This window comes from Pristis pectinata, chromosome 10 (genome assembly GCF_009764475.1).
Source record: "Pristis pectinata isolate sPriPec2 chromosome 10, sPriPec2.1.pri, whole genome shotgun sequence".
Lineage (NCBI taxonomy): Eukaryota > Metazoa > Chordata > Chondrichthyes > Rhinopristiformes > Pristidae > Pristis > Pristis pectinata.
In genome coordinates, this window is record NC_067414.1 from 20,419,255 (window position 1) to 20,437,840 (window position 18,586).

General features: G+C 49.7%; 1 protein-coding gene across 1 annotated transcript in view; it reads right to left on the reverse strand.

Moving 5' to 3' along the window:
* b3gat2 (beta-1,3-glucuronyltransferase 2 (glucuronosyltransferase S)) overlaps positions 1-14,657 on the reverse strand; it is a 69,874-nt gene extending 55,217 nt beyond the window's left edge. Inside the window, exon 1 of the mRNA XM_052024705.1 lies at positions 13,924-14,657. Within this exon, the coding sequence (XP_051880665.1) occupies positions 13,924-14,421 (498 nt within the window). The 5' untranslated portion in view covers positions 14,422-14,657. The remainder of the gene's footprint in view (positions 1-13,923) is intronic.
* Positions 14,658-18,586: the final 3,929 nt, after the last annotated feature.

Sequence of the window (18,586 nt, forward strand, 5' to 3'; positions counted from 1 at the left end):
GAGGCTTCAGAGAGCATGCAGAGGAGGTTTACTGGGATGCTGCCTGGATCAGAGGGCATGTGCTATCAGGAGAGGCCGGACAAACTTGGGCTCTTTTCTCTGGAACAGCAGAGGCTGAGGGGTGATCTGTTCGGTGTATAAAATTATGAGGGGCATAGATAGGGTGGACAAGCAATATCTTTTTACCATTATTGAGCGACCCAATACCAGAAGGCATGCACTTAAGGTGAAAGGGGGTAGGTTCAGAAGAGACGTGAGGGGTACATTTTTTTTACCGAGAGACTGGTGGATGCCTGGAATGCTTTGCCTGATAGGGTGGTGGAGGCAAATTCATTGGGGGTATTTAAGAGGGGCTTGGATGAGCACATAAACGAGAGGAAAATAGAGGGATATGGGCATTCTGTAGGTAGGAGGGATTAGCTATGTCGGCACAACATTGTGGGCCAAAGGACCTGTTCTGTGCTGTACTGTTCTATGTTATATCATTCTCTGATCTTTTAGGGAATCCAAGTCCCCCAGTTCTCGCTGTGTTCTCCAAGTCTCCAACTCATCTGAGTTTTTGCAGTTGCTGTCGGGTGGTTGGCAATGTTCACTCCCCGTGTTCCTTCTATTAAATCCATGAAGGAAGAAATCCCATTTCTCCTTGCTCAACCAGCCAGTACATACAGTTAACATAACAAGAAAGAGGTGCAAAAGGTCTTTGCTTGCCTCAAATAAATACATTAAAAGGCAAAAAAACATTCAAAGCCTTGATAATTGGAAATGAAAGAAGATCTAAACAGCTTTTGATGGCTGAGTGCACCAGTGAGGAGTACATTGCTGTGCCTGAGTCGAGAGTGCTATTTGTATCGCATCAGTTGCTCAAGAGCAGATGTAATACTCCTTCAAAGTCACCAACCATCAAAAATCTAAAGTTACTGGCAAATTGAAGATTAAACTTCCATTTCCCTCAGATTCCAACACTCCATCCACCTGGTACCTCTTCCATCTCATCCTCTGCTGTTTCTTCAACACATGCCTGGGCTCAATGGATCGATCCCCAGGTCATCTCTCCCACAACGCGCTCTAGGCACAGGTCCTTCCCACACAACTCCACTTCCTCAGCACCATGCTTTCTGACACTCTCCCTTCTCCATAAGAACATTAGAGATAGATGTGGGAATAAGCCATACGGCCCCTCATACTTGCTCAGCCAGTCAATATCATCTTTTATATTCCTTAGATCTATCATCTGGAGACTGAGGCTCCACAGATTTTTTGGTGGAGAGTACCAAAGATTACACTCATTGGTGAAGGGATCTCAGTTCTGAATGGCTGACTCCTTCTTGTGATACAGTGACCTCCAGTTCAAGTTACTCCAGCCAATGGAAACATCAACTCCACATCTACCCTGTGAAGCCCTTATCGATGGATATATATCTCACCAAAAATTGATATCCTTACGAGGAATAGAACAAAAATTGTTGAATTCCTGTTACATTAATGGCCAAACAATCCATTTTGCTTAAATGGAAGGATCCAATACCCCCTACTACTTTTCAATGGTTCTCTCAAACTATATCATGTTTAAACTTGGAAAAAATTAGGAGTGGTACTGTTGATCCTTCGCTTAAATTTGAGGAAGTTTGGAGTCCATTTATTCAATATTTTCACATGATATAGATCCCCTTATAATAACCTTTCAATTTAGAGGAACAGGGTTGACGACATAATATTGCTCTGTTTCTATTGAGAAATTTTAGTCCAGTCTTTTTTTCTGTTTTTTATTGAATTCTTTTTCTTTAGCTTAGTTTGGTTTGATATATTGTTTATAATTTTTCTTATTGTTTTGGGGATTTTGTTTTTCTTTCTTTTATATTTTTTAATAAATCTTTTTCTTTTATATTATATTCATTCACTAACAGATCATTGGATCTACAGATTTTTTATACTTCATTGTTCTTTATGATTATCCATGTCGTGATTGTTCCCCTGATCTCTTTGTATTACATGTATAAACATTGATATATTAATCTGTATTAATTTGAAAACTAATAAAAAGATTGAAAAAGAAAAATTGTTGAATTCTAGAGAAAACTGTAAGCAGTTTGTACATTTCAATGAGATCACCTCTCATTCTTCTAAACTCAGCCTGCTGATGGTAACTGAGCACTTGTAGACTGAACCAATTAAAGAGGGCCGGTATGACCTTGTTAGGGGTGAGACATAACTAAATGAATGGCAGAGCAGTCCATGTTCTGCAAGTTGCTGTACATCTTTACCACAATTTTGGTTAGGAATATGGGAGTAAACATGTTAGACTCCATCCACACAAGAAACCTATCCAATATCCAGTCGCTGCCAAGATATGATTTTTGTGCATCAGGTAAGAAGATAAGTAAAGAAGTGTGAAATTAGGAGATTATGCAGACAGGGTGAGATAAGTATGGTGAAAAGCTCATATGGACCTATAATGCCAGATGGCCATTTTTGTTGTTACATCATCAATTTAATTATGTTTTTCATTTGCCTGACCCACTGTAACATACAGCACTTAGATAAACTCTAAAACATCAAAAGTACCTAAATCATCAATATGGTCAGAAGCTTTGTTACCCCTACCAAAGATTCCAAAAATTATAGTTTGTCTCTGAAGTATTAACCAGAGAAATCATTAGTCACATTTGATCAATCGTGAGGTTCCACCATAAAACAATGAGGTTTCCTTCATTTACATTTAAGTCAAAGGCAATTTATAAAGATCTGAAGCTAAACGATCCCTAGAGATGGACTGCATTTAACCAAGGCTGCGCAGAGAGACTGTGAGATCAATGAACTGCTGACAGCCATTCAGCAGTTACTGCGTAGGTGTTGATGGGTTTAAAACAAGCCAACACAGTTCCCCTTCTCAAAACAATCGGCACATCAAAATATAGTCCATTGGTCATATAACAAAAACTGAAAGAACAGTATAATTAATCATTAGAAAGAAATTTCAGGATTATCTATATAATTTACCAGATGGAAAATGAGAGAGAACACTTGGGCTTAGATTGTGATTTCAACTAAACATGCACTGTACTGGAGAGACATCAGACAAGTCTGGTGAGAAGGAGAAGGAAAGAAAGGATTGGGAGGGGGGAGGGTCAAGGGTGGGGGAAGGTGGAACACAAGAAAATAAGAGAAGGGTAGGCTATTGGGCCCTTCAAGCCTGCCCCACCATTTAATAAGATCATGGCTGATCTATGCTGGCCTCAATTTATCTTCTGAACTATTTCTCCCTAATCCTCTATTCCTTGATCTATCAAATATTTATCTACCTCCACTTTAAATACTTCTAATGATCCAGTTTCCACCACCCGCAGGGGAAAAGAATTCCAGAGATCCACCGCCATCACTGGTACTTCAGTTTTAAATGATTACCCCTTATCTTTTGTTCCCCTTGTTCTAGACTCTCTCACTACGTTAGTACACCTTCAGGCAAGGGGACTAAAACTATACGCAATATTGCAGGTGAGGCCTCACCAATACCTGCTCAATTGAAACAAAACCTCCCTATTTTTAAAAACCAATCCCTTCGTAATGAAGGCCATAATGCCATCTGCCATCTGAACCACTGCCTGCTAGCTGTTTGTGATACAAGCACTGGAGCACTTGGATCCCTCTGTATTTCATTCACTCAGTCTCTCTCCATTTAAATAACAGTCTGCCTTTTGATTTCTCCTACTGAAGTGCATGCCATTATACTTCCCCATACTAAACTTCATTTGCCAGTCTTTTGCACACTCGCTCAATCTATCTACATCCTGTTGCAGAATCACAGTTTCTGTATCACAGTGTTCCCTTCCATCTATTTACATGCTATCAGCGAATTTGGAAACCTTTCATGCTTTGACATGTGTATTTGGATTTTCTCTTCTTAAGGACAATAACTGAATTCTGCACAGTTCAACACTTCTGTTGAAGTTTCTCATTCTCAACAACTAGAATTTTTTTTGTAAATAAATGTAGGTAGTTGAGCTGGAAGTCTACTTCATACATCTGCCACATTCTGAATCCATGTATCTGCCACTAACTGAGGTGCAAATATCCTGCTTCCTGGAGTCAAGAATAAGAGCCCTTTTTTCTTATGGCTTCCTTCACATTAAATGGCTAAGTTAAAAGAATGAAGAAGAAGGTTTCTCCAGCTGAAGCAGGGAACACAGAGAGAAGGTGACTAGCTAGAGAACCAGAGGGAAGGCAGCAACTCTTTTTTCACCAAGGACTTGTTATGGTCTTGAATGCATTGCCTGAAAGGCAGAAGCAGAATTTGGTATAAAACGAGTTAACCGTAACCTTCAAAAGGGAATTGAATGAATACCTGGTGGGGAAAATATGTGGGAGTAAGAAAAACTGGATTGCACCTTCAAGGAACTGGGACTGGCAGGATAGGTGGAAAAGTTGCTTCCTGTGATACGTACCATTTACATCAACCTAACGTGCCTTTCCACACTTTATTTTTTCCTTTCTCCTACATGCACTTTGACATTTGTCTGTGCCCAGTTACCACACAGTTTATTGGTTATGCATGAAAAATCATGAAGATGAGCCAAGTTATAAATATTTAAATGAGTAATTCACTACTGGATCTTCTGATAATCTGCGGGATGTTATTCCTGCAATGGGAGATCAATTATCTGAAGAGACACCCATTTGTCTATCCATCGTCCAGTTGCCCCACTACCTAAACCTATTTCATCAGGTGAAAATCATTGACTTTCCAATCAAATTGTCCACATTGCAGTCTGCCTCTGAAAGAATATAACAATTATGGCAAGACTACAAATTGATATAAAAAATTCTAAAGACACAGAGATTCCCATTGAAGATTCTTTTGTTAAAATGAAAATGTAAAATGTTGGAAATTCTCAGATGAAGATCTACTGAAAGGATATTGACCCGAAACATTAACTCTTTTTCTCTCCTCTCAGACGCTGCCTGACCTGCTGAATACTTCCAGCATTTTCAATTTCTTTTTATTTCAGATTTCCATTGTCTGCATAATATTCCCATATTACAATGTAATTACATCATAATATACTGTATTATGTCCAGATTAAACCAGAATAGTTCCATAATATACTGTGGGACAATCACAGAACAGTTGTCCTGATCAGTTAATGTGCTTCCACGCAGCTGTAGATATCTAAAGACTGGTAGTTAATTGTAGTTATAGTCCACATGATGTGAGAGGCAGGTAATGCAGGGGAATTGTGGCATCACTGGGAAGTGATCATTAAGTTAGGTGACACTTCAACTCGATGCTATCATTTAGAAGCACAGTGGTGCAGCTCGTAGAGCTACTGTCTCACAGCTCCAGTGACCCAAGTTCGATCCTGACCTCTGGTGCTGTCCGTATGGAGTTTGCACATTCTCCCTGTAACCATGTGGGTTCCCCTTGGGTGCTCTAGTTTCCAGCCATATCCCAAAGATGTCAGGTTAATTGACCATGTAGATTGTACCTAGTGTGTATGTGAGTGGCAGGAGAAGCATTGTGGCATTGGAAGACATGCTCCCACCGGGAGCAAGCTGGAAGCCAGACCCTGAGCTTCCAGTGGCTGGCAGCCAGTCCTGCTGTATTCAGCTATCCCAAGGCCTTTCACTCTTGGCATTTAAACAGATTACACTATGATCGCATTAACAAAGTCCATCACAATCTGAATATGCTTTAACTAGTACAGCCCATGGCACAGTCCTAAAACTGGATTGATTCACTGTCCCCATTTCATTCTGAGAAGAAGAAGGGGAGGGGAGAGGACTAACAGCTGAAAGTATCTGCAACTCCCCTGAAAGCAAACCACAAATCGCTGTCCCACAGACACCAGCACTGAGGTTATGCCTATCGGGATAGATTGAACAGGCTGGTCTTCTTGTTAAGTGGCTGGGAGCAATGAAATCGTTCTAAGGGGCCAGATGCTGTTACTAGGGTCATAAAAGCAAGGCAGATAGTCCTGCAGGAAACTCAGGGCAAACCCTTCACCCAAAAAATAACAAGTCTGTGAAACTCACTCCCACAAGGCACCATTCAGCTAACAGCATTGATGCAACTTAAAGAAGTGCTTGATAAACACACAAGGAAAGAAATGGGATCTTTGAGTTGAATGTAAAGGAGAAAGGAGGCTTTGGTGGAGCACAAACAACTGTAATGGTCTCCTAAGGCCATGTGGCCTGTAGATTCTCTATACTGTGTAGAGTCATAGAGCAGTACAGCACAGATACGGGCCCTTTGGACAACCAGTACATGCTCACCATGGTGCCCAACAGCTAATCCCAATTTCCTGCATTCAGCCCATATCCCCCTAAGCTCCACCCCTCTGAAATGATACTATTGTACCTGTCTCAACCACTTCCTCTGGCAGCTCATTCCATATACTCACCACCCTCTGCATGTAAAAGTTGCCCCTCAGGTCCCTTTTAAATCTTTCCCCTCTCACTCTAAACCTATTCCTCCTAGTTTTAGACTCCCCTGCCCTGGGGAAAAGACTGTTATCATCCACCTTATTGATGCCTCTCATAATTTTAAACAGTTCCATAAGGTTGCCCCTCATTCTCCTACATTCCAAGGAATAAAGACCTAGCCTGGCCAACCTCTCCCTATAACTCAGGCCTCCTAGTCCTGGCAACATCCCCAAATTTTCTCTGCACTCTTTCCAGTTTAGCCACATCTTTTCTATAACAGGGTGACCAAAACTGTCCACAGTACTCCAAGTGCAGCTTCACCAATGACTTATACAACTGCAACATAATGTCCCAACTCCTATACTCAGTGCCCGGACTGATGAAGCTCAGTGTGCCAAACTCCTTTTTCACCACCCTGTCTACCTGTAATGCCGCCATGTAGAAGAGGAGACTTTAGTCCTAGTTGAGCCACATTTCCATCTGGCTTTTTATTTCATTTAAATATGTCAGAAGGTGTGCTTCTGGATACAACTCTGCTGTGCCTACATCCTAAGGTTAAATATTCTCTTTGCCATCATGGAGATGCTTGTTATTCTGGACTTCCATGACTTATATTGGCCCACAACATTCTGAAATCATGACTGTGAGCCAGCCAGAGTTCATCACTGCTGCTAAGTCACGAGACAACTGACGCTCACACACGTTCAGTTAAATGTGACTGCCCGTTCCTTGTCGTATGCACCTTTGCTGCCCAGGACCACCCATTCAAACCTCTGCCCCTCTAGCTTTTGCTCCAGCCCCATCACCACCATAACCCCCACCGACCCACTATCCCCTGCCTCCACCTTCAGTGGCCCTCCTGCTGTCAAGCAGCCAGAAAGGCAGTGGGCAGAAAGCTGACTTCTGTGCACAACCCAGGGTGGTTAAAACCCACTGGCTGAGATGATATGTTCTTCATAATTTCTTCAACTCTATGAGTAACAAGGAATTTGACTGACATAAAGCAATCAGTGACACAAGGAACTGCTGATCCTAAAATCTGGAGCAACACGTAAGATGCTGGAGGAACTCAGCAGCTCAGGCAGCATCTACAGGGAGGGGGGAGGGGGATGGACAGTCGACATATTTCAAGTCGAGACCCTTCATCCAACTGGTCCCTGAGAGAAATGGCTGTGGCCAGAGTGTTGAGCCTCCCTTGTTGCCTGTAGCAGCCTGAGACCCCTCTGGCCACTGTAGAGGTGAGGGTGGGGTTGGGTGTAGCAGTTCGCACTTGTGTTTCATACTGTTATAGAAGGCAGCTAATCTGCCCATAAGGTCCAGGCAGAGTACACAACCAGTCTCATTTCCTCTTTACTTATTTCACTGTACCCCCACAAATTATTCTCTCACACATCACCATGTGAGGCTGGGACTATTTTCCCAGGAGTGCAGAAGACCGAGGGGTGACTTTATAGAGTACGTAAAATCGTGAGGGCCGTAGATGAGGTCACAGTCTTTTTCTCAGGGTAGGCGAGTCTAAAACTAGAGGGCACAGGTTTGAGGTGAGACAGGAAAGATTTAAAAGTGACCTGAGGGGCAACATTTTCCCCCATACGAGGGTAGTGGGTATGAGGAACAAGCTGCCTGAGGAAACTGTAGAGGTGGGTACAATTACAATGTTTAAAAGATATTTAAACAAGAGTAGGGAACCCTGGTTGATGAAGGATATTGAGGCTCTGGTCTGGAAAAAGGAGGCATGGGTCAGGCAAGGCAACTAGGATCAAGTGAATCTTGAAGTAGTATAGGGGTTGCAGGAGTATACTTAAAAAGGAAATCAGAAGGGCAAAAAGAGGGCATGAGATAGCTTTGGCAGAGAAGATTAAGGAGAATACAAAGAGATTTTATAAGTATATTAAGGGGAAAAAAAAGAGTAACTCGGATGAGAATAGGGCCCATCAAAGACCAAAGCGGACATCTTTGCGTGGAGCCATAGGAGATGGACGAGGTCCTCAATCAGTATTTCTCCTGTTTCTACCGTTGAAAGACTTCTACATGAAGACCTTGAACCTTGAAATAATTAATGGGGAGGTCTTGGGGATGGTCCGCATTACAGCAGAGCAGGTATTAGATTCTTCAAGCACATGAAGGTAGATAAATCCCCAGGGCCCGATCAGGTATATTTAAGAACACTGAGGGAAGCTGGAGAAGAAATTGCAGGACCCATAGAACCATACAGCACAAAACAGGCCCTTCGGCCCACCATGTTGTGCCATCCATCAAAACACCCCCACACTACCTAACCCCTTCCTCCCACATATCCCCCCATCCCACACTCCTCCATATGCCTATCCAACAAGCTCTTGAACCTGTCCAATGTATCTGCCTCCACCACCACCTCAGGCAGTGCATTCCATGCACCAACCACTCTCTGGGTGAAAAACCTCCCCCTGACATCTCCCCTGAACCTCCCACCCATAACCTTAAAGCCATGACCTCTCGTCTTGAGCATTGGTGCCCCGGGGAGGAGGCGCTGACTGTCTACTCTATCTATTCCTCTCAGTATTTTATATACCTCTATCATGTCTCCTCTCATCTTCCTCCTTTCCAGTGAATAAAGCCCTAGCACCTTAAGCCTCTCCTCATATTCAATACTCTCTAATCCAGGCAGCATCCTGGTAAATCTCCTCTGCACCCTCCAATGCCTCCACATCCTTCCTATAATGAGGCGACCAGAACTGAACACAGTACTCTAAGTGTGGCCTAACTAGAGTTTTGTAAAGCTGCATCATCACTTCGCGGCTCTTAAACTCAATCCCGCAATTTATGAAAGCCAGCAACCCATTGGCCTTCTTAACTGCTCTTTCCACCTGTGAGGCAACTTTCAATGAACTGTGAATATGAACCCCCAGATCCCTCTGCTCCTCCACACTGCCAAATACCTTGCCATTTACCCAGTACTCCGCCCTGGAGTTTGTCCTTCCAAAGTGTACCACCTCACACTTCTCCGGATTGAACTCCATCTGCCACTTGTCAGCCCAGCTCTGCATCCTATCAATATCCCTCTGTAAGCTCCAACAGCCCTCCACACTATCCACAACACCGCCTATCTTAGTGTCATCCACAAACTTACTAACCCAGCCCTCCACCCCCTCATCTAAGTCATCTATAAATATCACAAAAAGTAGAGGTCCCAGAACCGATCCCTGTGGGACACCACTAGTCACTGCCTTCCAATCCGAGGGCACTCCTTCCACCACAACCCTCTGCTTTCTACATGCAAGCCAATTCCTAATCCACACAGCCAAGCTTCCTTGGATCCCTTGGCCTCTGACCTTCTGAAGAAGCCTACCATGAGCAACCTTATCAAACGCCTTACTAAAATCCTTGTAAACCACATCCACCACACTGCCCTCATCAATCTTCCTGGTCACCTCCTCAAAGAACTCTATCAGGCTTGTGAGGCAAGATCTTCCCTTCACAAAGCCATGCTGGCTGTCCCTAATCAGTCCATGATTCTCTAGGTGTTCATAAATCCTATCCCTTACAATCCTTTCTAACAGCTTACCCACCACAGACGTGAGACTCACCGGTCTATAATTCCCTGGCCTATCCCTAGTACCTTTTTTGAACAAGGGGACAACATTCGCAACCCTCCAATCCTCCGGCACCATCCCTGTGGACAACGAGGACTCAAAGATCCTTACCAGCAGTTCAACAATCTCCTCCCTAGCCTCTCGAAGCAGCCTGGGGAAAATCCCGTCAGGCCCCAGAGATTTATCTGTCTTAATAGTATTTAACAACTTCAACACATCCTCTCTCTTGATATCTACAACCTCGAGAACATTACCCCTACCAGCACTCCCTTCCGCGTCATCAAGACCCCTCTCCCTGGTGAATACCGAAGAGAAGTACTCATTGAGAACTTCTCCCACTTCCGCCGCCTCCAGGCAAATTCTCCCACCTTTGTCCTTAATCGGACCTACCTTTACCCTAGCCATCCTCCTCCCCTTCACGTACTTGAAAAAGGCCTTGGGATTTTCCTTAACCCTACTAGCCAAAGCCTTTTCATGTCCCCTTCTAGCTCTCCTCAGCCCTTTCTTAAGTTCCTTCCTCGCTACCCTATATTCCTCACAGGCCCTGTCTGAACCTTGCTGCTTATACCTCATGTATGCTACCTTCTTCTCCCTAACAAGTCGTTCCACCTCTCTTGTCACCCACGGTTCCTTCACCCTGCCATTCCTTCTCTGCCTCACCGGGACATATTTATCCCTAACATCCTGCATAAGATCCCTGAACATCGACCACATCTCCATAGTACATTTTCCTTCAAAAAGGACATCCCAATTTACACTCCCAAGTTCTCTCCTTATAGCCTCATAGTTCACCCTTCCCCAATTAAAAATCCTCTTGTCCTCTCTGCACCTGTCCCTGTCCATGACAATTTTAAAGGTTATGGAGCAATGGTTCCCTGGCTGAGATATATCGTTAGCGATGGGTGAAATGCTAGAAAACTGGAGGGTGGCTAATGTTAAGCTTTTATTTAAGAAGGGCTGCAAAGAAAATCCTGGGAACTATAGACCAGTAACCCTAACATCTGTGGTAGGTAAGTTACCAGAGGGGATTCTGAGGGATAAGATATACAAGCATTTGGAAAGATAGAGGTTGATTATGGATAGTCGGCATGGCTCTGTGCATGGGAGATCATGTCTCATAAATTTGATTGAATTTTTGGAAAAAGTAACCAAGGACGTCAATGAGGGCAGGGCGGTAGATGTGGTATATATGGACTTCAGTAAGGCCTTTGATAAGGTTCCACATGGTAGGCTGCTGTGGAAAGTTAGATCGCATGGGATCCAGGGAGAGAGGACTAATTGGATACACAATTGACTTGATGGTAGGAAGCAGAGGGAGATGGTGGAAGGTTGATTTTTTGCACTGGAGGTGCATGACTAGTGGTGTTCCCCAGGGGTTGGTGCTGGGCCCATTGTTATTTGCCATCTATATCACTGATTTGGATGAGAATGTACAAGGCATGGTTAGTAAGTTTGCAGGTGAGACTAAAATAGATGGTTATCAAGATTTACAGACCAATCTTAATCAACTGGGTAAGTGGGCTGAGGAATGACAAATGGAGTTTAGATTGCATAAGTGTGAGGTGTTGCATTTTGGAAAGACCAATGAGGGTAGGACTTTCACAGTGAACGGTAGAACCCTGGGGAGAGTTGTAGAACAGAGGTAGCTAGGAGTACAAGTACATGGTTCCCTGAAAGTGGCATCGCATGTAGACAGCGTGGTGGAGAAGGCTTTCGGTACGCTGGCCTTCATCAGCCAGGACATTTGAGTATAGAAGTTGGGTTGTTGCAGTTGTACAAGATGTTGGTGAAGCTACATTTGGAATATTGTGTTCAGTTTGGTCACCCTGCTATAGAAAAGATGCCATTAAGCCGGAAAGAGTGCAGAGGAGATTTATAAGGATGTTGCTGGCACTCAAGGGTCTGAGTTACAGAGAGAGGTTGAGAAGGTTGGGACTTTTTTTTGTTGGAGCGTAGGAGAATGAGGGGTGATCTTATAGAGGTGTATAAGATCATGAGGGGTGTATATTGGGTGAATGTGCACAGTCTTTTTCCCAGGGTTGGGGAATCAAGAACTAGAGGGCAAATTTTACAGTGACCAGCACTCTACACTGTTCAGTGAGCCTGGTTTCATGTGCATGGGAATGTGCGTGAGGGCACGAGTGAGTGTGTGCATGGACAGTTTGCCTGCATGCCTGGGGGCATGTCTATGGGACTGTGTGCATGGGATCCTCTACCAGGGTGCACATGTGGATGGGTTTTGTGCATATGGGAGCATGTGGGAAGTTGTGGGGTTTTTTGTATCAGGATCTGCGCACATGCAGGGATTATATGGGATGTGGGACTGTGGGCAAGAATACGTGCACGGGAGCATGTGTGGTGGAGTAGGCCAGTATACACACTGTCTCTTGGATATACACTGCCCCCAGCATACACACTGTTTCTCGCATATACTGAGCCTGCCAGTATACACACCATCTTTCGCAAAAGCACTACTAGTATATACACTGTCTCTTGCACAAACAAACCCTAGCCTGTAATCACACAGTCTCTCACATATACACTGCCCCCAGTATACACTGTCTCTTGCATATATGCATCCTGTCAAAATACACATCATCTCTCTGATGTACATTGCACACTAGTGCACACACTGTCTCTTGGATATACAATGCCCCAGTATTTCCACAGGCTCTCACAAATACAAACCCTGCCAGTATACTCACTGCCTCCAGTCACCATCTCTCAGATATACAGAGCATGCCAGTATATACACTGTCTCTCAGATGTACAGAACATGCCAGTAAACACACCATCTCTCTGATGTGCACTGCCCCACAGTACCAACATTGTTTCTTGGATATACACAGCCTCCCCCAGTATATACACCTATTCTTGGAAATACATTGCCCCCCAACGCTATTCAGAATGACTCTCCAAAATAAACTGCTTCTGCTTTATACATCATCTCTCAGACATACACCATCTCCAGTATACATCATCTCTTGTATATATATTGCCCCTATTTGTGTGCATGTATTTATATGTACGGATATCCTCTCAGGGAAATACACTGACCTCAGTACACACAACAACGGTGGTATAAACATCAACCCCCAGTAAACATAGTCCTTTGCCTTAACACAGTCACTGTCCCTCGAGAGTCTCACATCCTCCGTGGTTCAGCTCTAATAGGACCTGGTTTGGAAACACTTGTCAATTGAGTTGCGGGTAAAAATACGAAAGTAAACCCATATATAAACAAAATACGATGAGTACAAACCAATTCCAATTCCATAAAGAGGAAATCGTTGTAAAAGCTGTACTGAGACCAGAAACAAAGGAAAGACTGTGGAAAGTACAGAAACGGATTAGAAACTATAAAGAGGGAAAGGAAACGAGAGGGAGTGGAACACTGACAAAGAAAGATAATCCACATGGAGATTGACAATGGAAGGAGAAATATCCAGTGCAGAATAGACAGAAGAATGACAAACGTAAATGTATACTGGCTGCAGGGAGAGGGAGGCAAGGACAGTCGGCTCAAATTGTTTGGAAGGAAGGAGCATTAAAGGGTGGCAAATCCAGAGATTAGAAGGCGTGTTGAGAGAGAGTAAGAAAAGAGTTGGGCTACAAGCAGATCATGCAGTGAAGAGAGGACAGTGAACAGGGGGAGGGGGAGGCAGTGGACAGGGAGAGAGGACAGGGAGGGAGGCAGGAGTTGAGGGAGAGAGGAGTCAGTGGACAGAGAGGGAGGGAAAGAGGGGTTGAGGAAGAGATGGGTCAGTGGACAAGCAGGCAGGCAGGTAGCGAGAGTGGGGTCAGTGGACAGAGGGAGGGAGAGAGGGGTTGGGGAAGAGGAGAGAAGGGAGGCAGGAGTTGAGGGAGAGAGGGGAGAGCGGAGCGGGAGGCAAGGGGTTGGGGGAGGCACAGACCGCAGGCGCCGAGTGCCTACCTCCTGGAAGAGTTCGAGGCTGTAGGTGTTGTCGTCGTCGGCGAAGAAGACCACACCGGAGTTTTGCAGCGAGCGGTTCTTGCGGACCCAGCGCAGCCCCTCGTTCCGCTGCTCGGTGGCCCGGGGCATCCCGGGCCGCTTGTAGCGGCGCGGGGTGGGGACGTGCAGCTGGGTGTAAGCGGGCACGCCGGAGCCGGCGAGCAGGTCGGCGACCAGGCGGCTGCGGAAGGTGGCGTCCTCCACCAGCACCCAGTGGAAGTGCTCCAGTTGGCGGAAGGTGTTGGCCAGGCGCGTCAGCTCGGCTTTCTGCACTGGCCGGCTGTAGGTGGGCGTGATGGCATAGATGGTGGGCAGGGAGAGGTTGGCGGCGGCGGCAGGCTGCCCGGGCTCCCGGGGGCGCCCCGACCTCCGCCTCCCCGAGTCAATGTCCACCACCAGCAGCAGCGTCAGCGCCCAGGGCAGGGCGAGGCACAGGCGGCCGAGCAGAGCCGACTTCATGGCGCGGCCGGGGTCTGAGCGGAGCCGGGCTGCTGCCACACCTCATCCCCCTCCCCGGACCCGACCGGCTCCCGCCGCGATCCACAACCTCCCGCCGCCGACGGGGCAGCGACCGGCGGGCGGACCGAGCGACCGACGCTGATGGCAGCGCCTGGTTTGGGCGCGGGAGTTTCCCAGGAGCCGTGGGGAAGGGGAGGGAGTGATGGAGAGAGGAGGCAGGAAAGGGGGAGGGGGAGAGAGGGGGCGGGGGAATGGGGGAAAGGTGGATGTGGGGAGGGGGTTGGGGTGCGAGGGAGAGCGGGGTGCAATGGAGGGGAGAGTGGGGCGAGGGAAGGGGGTTTCAGGGAGAGCGGGGGAGGAGGGGAGGGGAGCGGGGGAGGAGGGGAGGGAGCGGGGAGGAGGGAGGGAGCGGGGGGAGGAGGGGAGGGGAGGGGAGGGAGGAGGGGAGGGGAGCGGGGGGAGGAGGGGAGGGGAGCGGGGGGAGGAGGGGAGGGGAGGAGGAGGGGAGGGGAGCGGGGGAGGAGGGGAGGGGAGCGGGGGAGGAGGGAGGGGAGGGGAGGGGAGGGGGGGAGGAGGGGAGGGGAGGAGGGGAGGGGGGGGAGGAGGGGAGGGGAGGGGGGAGGAGGGGAGGAGGGGAGGGGAGGGGGGGAGGAGGGGAGGAGGGGAGGGGAGGGGGGGAGGAGGGGAGGGGAGGGGGGGAGGAGGGGGGGAGGGGAGGGGAGGGGGGGGAGGAGGGGGGGAGGGGAGGGGAGGGGAGGGGGGGGGAGGGGGGGGAGGAGGGGAGGAGGGGAGGGGAGGGGGGGAGGAGGGGAGGGGAGGGGGGGAGGAGGGGGGGAGGGGAGGGGGGGAGGGGAGGGGGGGGGAGGGGAGGGGAGGGGGGGGGAGGGGGGGGAGGAGGGGAGGGGAGGGGGGGAGGAGGGGAGGGGAGGGGAGGGGGGGAGGAGGGGAGGGGGGGAGGGGGGGAGGGGGAGGGGGGGAGGAGGGGGAGGGGGGGAGGAGGGGAGGGGGGGGAGGGGGAGGGGGGGAGGGGGGGAGGGGGAGGGGGGGAGGAGGGGAGGGGGAGGGGGGGAGGAGGGGAGGGGAGGGGGGGGAGGGGGGGGGAGGAGGGGGGGGGAGGGGGGGGAGGGGGGGGAGGGGAGGGGAGGAGGGGGAGGGGAGGGGAGGGGGGGGGAGGGGGGGAGGAGGGGAGGGGGGGGAGGAGGGGAGGGGGGGGAGGGGGGGGAGGGGGAGGAGGGGGGGAGGGGGAGGGGGGGGAGGGGGAGGGGGAGGGGGGGGAGGGGGAGGGGGAGGGGGGGGAGGAGGGGAGGGGAGGGGGGGAGGAGGGGGAGGGGAGGGGGAGGGGGGGGAGGAGGGGGAGGGGGGGGAGGGGAGGGGGAGGGGGGGGAGGAGGGGGAGGGGAGGGGGGGAGGAGGGGAGGGGGGGAGGAGGGGAGGGGGGGGAGGGGGGGAGGGGAGGGGGAGGGGGGAGGGGATGGACAGGGGAGGGGAAGAGGGGGAGGGGAAGGGGTGTTGGGGTGTGAGGGAGGGAGGGGGTGCGAGGGGGATGGGTGGAGGGGAGGGAGGAGGAGAGTGGGATGTGTGGAGGGGAGGGAGGAGGGGAGGGGGATGGGTGGAGAGGGGGGAGGGGATGGATGGAGGGAGGGGAGGGAGGAGGGGGATGGGTGGAGGGAGGGGAGGGAGGAGGGGGATGGGTGGAGGGAGGGGAGGGAGGAGGGGGATGGGTGGAGGGAGGGGAGGGGGTGTTGGAGGAAAGGGGTTGCAAGTGTGAGGAAGGAAAGGAGTGAGTGTGTGTGAGGGGAAGAGGGGGTTGCGAGTGGGAAGGAGGGCGTTGAGAGGGGGAGGGTGCTGCGAGGGAGGGGAGGGTGTGTAAGGGGGAGGGGGTGTGAGTGAGGGGAAGGGGAGGTGGTGCGAGTGAGGGGAAGGAAAGGAGGGAGTGGGTGCGAGGGGGAGGGGTGCGAGGGAAGGGGAAGCGGGGGTGCAAGGGAGGGGAATACAAGGGGGAGCGGGGTGTGAGGTAGTGGGGGAGGGGGTGTGCAAGGGAGGGGGGTGTGAGGGAGTGTGAGGAGGGTGGTGTGAGGAAAGAGGAGGGGGGTGCAAGGGAGGGAGCAGGACAGGAGTGCGAGGGAGGGGGTGTGTAAGGGGGTAGGGTGTGAGAGGAGGGAGGGGGTGCAAGGGACGGAGGGGAGAGGGAGCAAGAGAAGGGGTTTCAGGAGGGAGCGAGGGTGGGGGTGGGAGGGAACAGGAGGGTGCGAGGAAAGGGGAGGGCTGGAGAGAGCAAGGGGTGGAAGGAGGGAGGGAAGGAGGCGGATGGGAGGGGAAGGGGAGGGAGGAAAGGAAGGAGGGGGTGGGAGGAGGGAGGGAGGGCGGTCTGGGGGAGGGGGTTGCAGGGAGGGGGGAGTGCAAGGGGGGAAGGGTTGCAAGAGGGGAGGGGGGGCCGAGGGGGAGGGTGAGAGAGAGAGGGAGGGTGGAGAGAAGGGCAAGAGGGGAGGGGGAGAGGTGGGCATGGGAGAGAGGGATGAGGGAAGGGGAGAGAGGGGGAGGGAGGGTAAGTGGGCAATGAGGGAGAGCAGGGTGAAGGGCAATGGGAGGTGGGAAGCGGTGGGAGGGAGGGGTAGAGGGGGAGGGAGTGAAGGGGAGAAAGGGAGGGAGGGGGAAGAGAAGGTGGAAGAGGTGGAGGGACGAGAGGAAGGGGAGCGATGGGGAAGAGGGTGTGCGATGGGGAGATGGGGCAAAGGGGAGGGAATTAAGGGGAGAAGAGGGGTAGAGGGGGTGAGGGGGAGGGAGGGATGGAAAGGGGGGAGGCAGGGATTGGGAGAAGTGTGCACCCGGGGAGAAAGAAACACCCATTCTGTGTAGGTTCATCGTTGTACATCATCGGGGTACAAAACTAGTGGGCACAGGGTCAATAACTGAAAAATGCTGGTGTACAGAACTGGTAGGGATGAGCGTGCATTGAACAACACTGGGATATGATATACCTGTGACTGCGTAGTACATGCATAGTGTACTGGTGAAGGCATATCTGTCATTACATAACACTGGGGTACAGTACTGATGAAGGCAGGTCTGTCACTGTATAACACGGGTGTAGCACTGATGAGGATGGTCTGTCATTGTATAACATTGGAGTACAGTATTGGTGGTCTGTCACTGTATAACACTGTGGTACAGTACTGGTGAAGACAGTCCGTCACTGTATAACCTGGGTATACTACTGGTAGGGACAAGTCTCTGGGGTACAGTATTGGTGGGGACAAGTCTGTCACTATTATATTAGGGTACAGTACTGTTGGGAACAGGTCTATCACTATAACACTGGATATCAGTACTGGAGGGGATAGGTCTACAACTATAACATTGGTGTACGGTACCGGTGGAGACAGTTCTCTCACTGTATAACACTGGGGGACAGTACTAGTTGGGGAGCAAGATGCCCCCTTGGTCTCCTGGAGTAGCTGCCTTTTCACTTTTGTCTGTGTGGTGGTCTACCTGTTTCCCCTGTGTGCCAGCTGTCCATCTCCTGAAACCTGTTCCAAAACATGGAACTTGAGCTTCTTCAATCATCGTCGCTTCCTGTCGTGGTTGCCCAGGACACAGGAATTCCCACATGGCACAGAAAGTACATTCCACAGTTTGCCCCCTGCCATGCCTCTGTTTATTCAAGTCACTGAACAGAGCAGCTCCTCTTCTCCCCACTGCAGCAGGTTACCCCCACTCTCCAAGGCCCCAGTTTTTTAAAAATTTATTTACAGCACGGTAAGAGGCCCTTCCAGCCCAACGAGTCTGCGCCGCCCATTTTAAACCCCGTACGTCTTTCGGAATTCTTGATGGGAGCAGTACTCTGTGGAACTGGAGTCCGTGTCGCTCTCTGCCACTCACTCCTTAGAGGAAAGTGGTACTGAGGCCAAGCTCAGATCAGCCACAATCACACTGACTGGCAGAGCAGGACTGAGAGGCCATAAGGCTGACTCCTGCTGCTGGCCTGTTCCCCTGTTGTTCATTGGCTCTGGCTGGAGGGATCGTAGCTTCTCACTGAGGTTACATCCACAATTCCTCCCAAAACCTCCACTCCTCCTGAGCACCAACATGCCCCTGAGAACCTCAGAACCCCAGACCATCCTGACTTGCAAATATATTCCCCCTTTTCCATTCTTCATGGGCCACCT